Genomic DNA, 5,711 nt, shown 5'->3' on the forward strand with positions numbered 1-5,711 from the left:
AGGTGGTCAAGCACCCCGCCGTGGAGTCCGTGGTGCAGTGCGAGATCGAYGAGGTGCGTGGGGCGGCCGCGCGCTGCTGCTGCTGCCGCTTCGCCCGCTGCCCGCGGCCTCCCGCCCCCGCTGTGCCGCGCGAGCCACCGACGTGGCAGCTGGCGCCGCGCTCGCACACGTGCGGCCTCGCAGGGCCGAGCGCCGCGCCCGCAGGCTCTTGCCCTGGAGAAGGAGGGCTCCGGCCTCGCCAAGTGGTGCTCTTTCCCCTCTAGCCGTCGCCCCGTGTGTCTCTCCCCTTGCTGAGTGCTCTGCTGCACCTCAGTGTGGGGAACGCACGGAGTGTTTGTGGGCGCGGGCAGGGTGCCCGCCTCCTCCTGGGGTGGGGGGTTGTTGTGGCACTGGGCCGTGTTTTGGGGGAGTCCCGCTCGCTCCCACAGCGAAGGCGGTGCCGGGGTCGGCGCTGCGGCCGGCCACGCGGCTCCCGCCACGTTGGTGGGTTCCTGTGCGTGGCTGGAACTCGTGTGGCCTCACGGCCTCGCGTCCCGGCCGAGGGGGTGGCGTTGGTAGAGCTGCTGGGCAGCCGCTCCGTTCCTGCAGCACGTGGCCCCTGGCAGTTTTAAAGAGAAAACTCCTGGGAGTTATAATTGCAGGGCAGAGCCAGGGATGTATCTCATCTTGGACCCTTAAACCTGCTGCCGTAGTCATTAAAAAGAGAAGAAATATTTAGTTGAGATCACCTCTGTAACCGCTGTCCCTAGGGAGAAGGAGTATGGAGCGGCCTATCTGTAATTAGATTCTCTTAGTTCCTGAGGGAGCTTTTGAAGCTCCAAATTCCTCTTGCTGAGCTTGGCACAGAGAGACCCACAGTGTCGCTGAGCCCTGAGGCCATAGGAAAGGGCTGAGCGTAGCCTGTTGGCTGGAAGATCCTGACAGCTCTTGAGAGTCGCTTGTTAGCGAGCGAGATAGTGCTGAAGGCATGGAAGGAAATGACTCACATGCTGCTCTTTCAGCTGCAGCTGCACAGTAGCTGCAGAAGTAGCTCCTCGTAGTCCCCACTGACCCGTTTAACGCGCTCTGTGTTGCAGGATGTGATCCAGGTATCTAAGAAATACCTCCCAGGGATGGCAGTGGGCTATTCGAGTGCTAAGCTGACCTTGCACGTGGGAGACGGTTTTGAGTTCATGAAACAAAATCAAGAAGCCTTTGATGTAATTATCACGGACTCGTCTGACCCCATGGGTAAGATGTCTGGCTGCGAGAGGCTGCTGCTTGCTCTGCGTTTCCTCCTTTACTCTGCTCATTATCTTCTGGAAGTAACACTGGCCTGTCAGGTCTCCTTTAAAGTCACTGAGTAAGGGAAGGATGATGACCAGGAAATGGTATTAGCAGGGCTTCAACCAGCTGTCTGTCACGTTTCTGTCCTCAAAACCCCATTGCGGCAGCTACTGCTGCAGGCAGGGAGTTGATCCTTGAATGKGGGGATGGCCGGGGGTGCTGAACCAGGTGGCAGCTTTAACCACGTGCTCCTAGTGAAGCGCCGGCCCCCATGCTCTCAGGGCAGCTAAGCAGCCTAGAGATGGCTCTGGCTGCCTTTCCCAGAGAAGAACCGAGGCAGAGAGGGACTAAATTTAGCTAAGCTGCCTCATTTCAGGGATCTCCYGTTGGATGCTTGAGTCAGCTTCCCTTTTGCCATAGTCAACACAGAGGAGCAAGCATCTCTGAAGGGTAATTCGGGGAAGGAATGCAGTGTGTACAAACATTGTTGAAGCAAGCAGCAGCTGCTAGGACTTTCCTTGGGAAAGGTGCTGGGCTCRCTAATGAGGTGTGGGCTGAATCCCACGCTCAAAACTCTGCTTCTAGATTATCTCCATCACCACAAAGCCATTTGAAATCCCTCTTCCAGTATCATCCTCAGGAGACTAGGGAGCGCGCCAAGGTTATCCCCACTGGTCAGTGCCTGGAAACAGATCTTTTCACTGTCAGCAGCCCCCAGTCCTGAAGCCTGGACATTCAGAAAGCCTTTGGGGGACCTATCTTAGACTCTTCTCTCTTGACATCTCTCTTCATTCCCTTTTTTCCCAGGTCCTGCAGAAAGTTTATTCAAAGAATCCTACTACCAGCTGATGAAGACAGCTCTGCGAGAAGATGGGATTCTCTGCTGCCAAGGTGAGGATGCCGCCTTCCCTGGGCACGCGCTGCTGGCAGGCGGCTGCACRCAAAGCGCGAGCCTCAGAGGACCCGTTTTCCTGGGGGGACGGGAGCCAGCGAGCGAAATCCCAATCAGCGTCCAAGTGCGGTAGTGTTGTGCTTGTCAACTTGTCTGCTGGACAACGCTTTGCATAAATTGGGTATCTTTTATCTCCCCTCGCCTCTGAACTCACATGAGTTGTGCAGAGCAGAGCAGGTTTGGGCTTGGAGCCTCTGTTAACCTGGCACAGAGCTGTGCAGAGCAGGGGGCAGCTCTCACCTCGCACCCTCTCTCCCTGCCTCCTTGTAGGTGAGTGCCAGTGGCTGCACCTGGATCTCATTAAGGAGATGCGTCAGTTCTGCAAGTCTCTGTTCCCCGTGGTGGAATACGCCTATTGTACCATCCCCACGTATCCCAGCGGGCAGATTGGCTTCATGCTGTGCAGCAAGAACCCGGTGAGTTTCAGACACGCCAAGTGCTGATTTCGATTCCCTGGAAGGTGCCTGCAGAGCTTCATTGCAGTACCCAGCTCTCCAAACGCTGCCCAGCTGGGGCGCGTGCGCTGCTCACAGTGGAAGGATCTGCTTCCAGCCCCTGACCGCTGAGCTCGGCCTCGGCGCTCTCCCCACTCCTGCCTTGCAGGTTGAATTTGGCTTCTCTGGGGGACGGGCAGCACGAACTGAGCCTGGCAACGCTCGGGTGCGTTCTGCTCCCAAGTGCAAAGGCCTTGCCCGGTAGATGCTCAGGCAGGACAGGAAAGCTTCAGCTGGCACTGCTCACGCACAGCCTGTCCTTGTATGTGGACCCCTATGAGAAAGGGGAGGTCACACTAGGTAGGGAGCATGAGCTGAGGCTCACTGCAAAACCAGTGAGCTTGCACTAGGGAAGTCACCCGTTTTGCTCGGAGTCCTCTTGGTTCTTTGCCATGAACTGGGATGCCTATCCCACTCTGCTCATGACCCGAGCGTTAGGAGGCTGCCTGGCTTCTSTGTTGCAGAACACAAATTTCCGGGAACCCGTGCAGCAGCTCTCCCAGCAACAAGTGGAGGAGAGGAGTCTGAAATACTACAACTCTGACATCCATCGAGCAGCTTTCGTCCTGCCAGAGTTTGCACGGAAGGTAAGCAAGACTCTGCTGCTCTTCCTCCATCAAGGCTGAGCTGTGACTTTTCCTTGGCTGGGGCTCCGCAGGGCTGAGGATCTTCTAGAGCCCTCCAGGCTTCTGTGGGCAAGTCAAAGCAGGACAGCATTTTGTGTGATGCAGCAGAGTATGAATCACTCTGGGAGGACTGCAGTTCACTTTGCAGCTACCTTTTGGACTGGTGTCTTGTGCCTTGCTGGCAGATCACTGCTACCTCTGTGACCAAAAAACAAGCCTGAGAACCTGCAGAATTGGTGCTTCCCACTGGAAAGCTCCAAAAGTCTTTGGTAAAACTGGGTTGTGGTTTCTGATGCCAACCAGGGGGTAAAGAAAGGATGCTCTGGTGTAATTTGGTCTACCTTCTCAAAGGATAGCCTGTACTTCTGCAGCGTTTGGACAACTGCCATGAGGCACCAGAGTGCCCTCGGGGCCAAGAAGGCCAAGGGGATCCTGGGGTGCATCAAGAAGAGYGTCTCCAGCAGGTCGAGGGAGGTGATCGTCCCCCTATACACAGCCCTGGGGAGGCCACATCTGGAGMCTGTGTCCAGTTCTGGGCTGCCCAGGACAAGAGGGATGTGGAGCTGCTGGAGAGAGTCCAGCGCAGGGCTACGAGGATSATCAGGGGCCTGGAACATSTGCCCTGTGAGCAAAGGCTGRGRGAGCTGGGCCTGTTCAGCCTGGAGAAGAGGAGGCTGAGGGGGGACCTGATCAGTGTYTAKARATACCTCAAGGGAGGCAGTGAGGAGGAGGGGGCGGCCTCTTTTCAGTGGTGGCCAGCGACAGGACTAGAGGAAACGGCCAYARRCTGARRCACCARAAGTTCCACAGGAGCTTAAGGAAAMATTTCTWGMCAGTGAGGGTGMCAGAGCCCTGGAACAGGCTGYCCAGGGAGGTTGTGGAGTCTGGAGGTTGTAGTCTCTGGAGCTCTTCAAAACCTGCTTGGATGCAGCCTTTGCCACATGCTCTGGGTGACCCTGCGTGTGCAGGGGGGTTGCACTAGATGATCTCTAAAGGTCCCTTCCAGCCTTAGGGATTCTATGATTATTTCTTCATTTCCTAGCTGGGCTCAGAGTTGGAGGCTCTAGAAAAGAGAGGGATGCTCAGAGTGTCCTAGGGATGAGGCCACATGCTGCTGTGGTGTTTTGAAGCCAGGCCTCTGCTGAGGACTGTAAGAGTTGTGGCAGGTTCCTCCTCACACTTCTGTTCTTTGGCTGTCCCCAGGCCCTGAGTGACGTGTGAGCCTCGAGAAGCTGCGTTTCCCCTCAAGTTGGACCCTGAGATCATCGGTGATGTGGTGGGGACTTGCCCAGCAGACTGCAGCCTTGCTCCCCACTGTGCGGGACTGGTTAACCCTTTGCCAGCCAACATTCCTTTTGGTGGTGTGTGGAAGATGACGGGGCAAAAGCCACGTAAGACTAGTGAAAAGCTCCAGTGACTTCTTGCGTGGGGTCAAAACTATTCTTTCCAGTGCTGGAAATGTAAGGGTCTCCTTTTCTCCTCCCCTTCCTACGCCCCTTCTGTATCCCCTCTCTCTCTCCCCCTCCTCCCCGCAGCTGACACGGTGTATTTATAACTGACATGTATTTCTGTCTGGCCATCTTCCGAAACTTGGGAGGAGTCCAGAACGTTCTCTAACGCAGCCGTGAGCAGCGGGAGCAAGCGCTGCKTGCGGGACCTTGCCTGCTGCCTGCTCCCTGCTGCCGAGACGCCGTGAGCGCTGCCGGCCCCGAGCTCGGAGCCTCCGCGTCCCGCTGCGGCAGCGCCGGAGGAGCCACCGCGCGAGCCCGCTCATCGCAGCAGGTCTCCCTCCAGCCCCGACGGGAGTAGCAGTATTAAACACAGCCAGGCAGGCTGGCAGCAAAGTTCTGTGGCTTCTTTTTCTTTTTTTTTTTTTTTTTTTTGTCTTTCAATTGTTTGGAAACAGAAGTGCTGAGGTACTAACAGGCTGCCTCCTGTTCCTACCCCTGCCATCAGAGTGGTTCCAAAGAATGTTTATCAATATGGTGATAGGCGCTTTATACATATAAGTATAAATATATATATATATATATAAAAAAAAGAAACTTAGACCATTGCCTGCTGTACAGTACTGATGAAGGGGAATCCGTTGCTCTGGCATGTGATCTCAGTCATGCTGAGCTGCCTCAGGCCTGGCATTTGCTAGGCCTTCAGAGGCATCCTTGTTTCCAATGCTGCCCCCAGCTGCATCCGTTGTTTTCCATTGTACCCTGCTGTGAGAAGGATCTGCCTCCACCTCTTCACTTTTGTTTCAAAGACTCTGTGCCACCACTGCGCGGTGGGGATCTTCCCAGCGCACCCGCTGCGCGCTTATCACTCCYTTGCAATCAGTTAAACACTCAGCTGTGGTTACGGTGTCTTCAGTGTGGGCCA

General features: G+C 55.8%; 1 protein-coding gene across 1 annotated transcript in view; it reads left to right on the forward strand.

Moving 5' to 3' along the window:
• SRM (spermidine synthase) overlaps positions 1-5,087 on the forward strand; it is a 6,695-nt gene extending 1,608 nt beyond the window's left edge. Inside the window, exons 2-7 of the mRNA XM_026053551.1 lie at positions 3-53; positions 1,077-1,230; positions 2,074-2,157; positions 2,489-2,634; positions 3,177-3,299; positions 4,542-5,087. Of these exons, the coding sequence (XP_025909336.1) occupies positions 3-53; positions 1,077-1,230; positions 2,074-2,157; positions 2,489-2,634; positions 3,177-3,299; positions 4,542-4,559 (576 nt within the window). The 3' untranslated portion in view covers positions 4,560-5,087. The remainder of the gene's footprint in view (positions 1-2; positions 54-1,076; positions 1,231-2,073; positions 2,158-2,488; positions 2,635-3,176; positions 3,300-4,541) is intronic.
• The last annotated feature ends 624 nt before the right edge of the window (positions 5,088-5,711 follow it).

This window comes from Nothoprocta perdicaria, unplaced genomic scaffold (assembly GCF_003342845.1).
Source record: "Nothoprocta perdicaria isolate Ctin4 unplaced genomic scaffold, notPer1 scaffold_117, whole genome shotgun sequence".
NCBI lineage: Eukaryota > Metazoa > Chordata > Aves > Tinamiformes > Tinamidae > Nothoprocta > Nothoprocta perdicaria.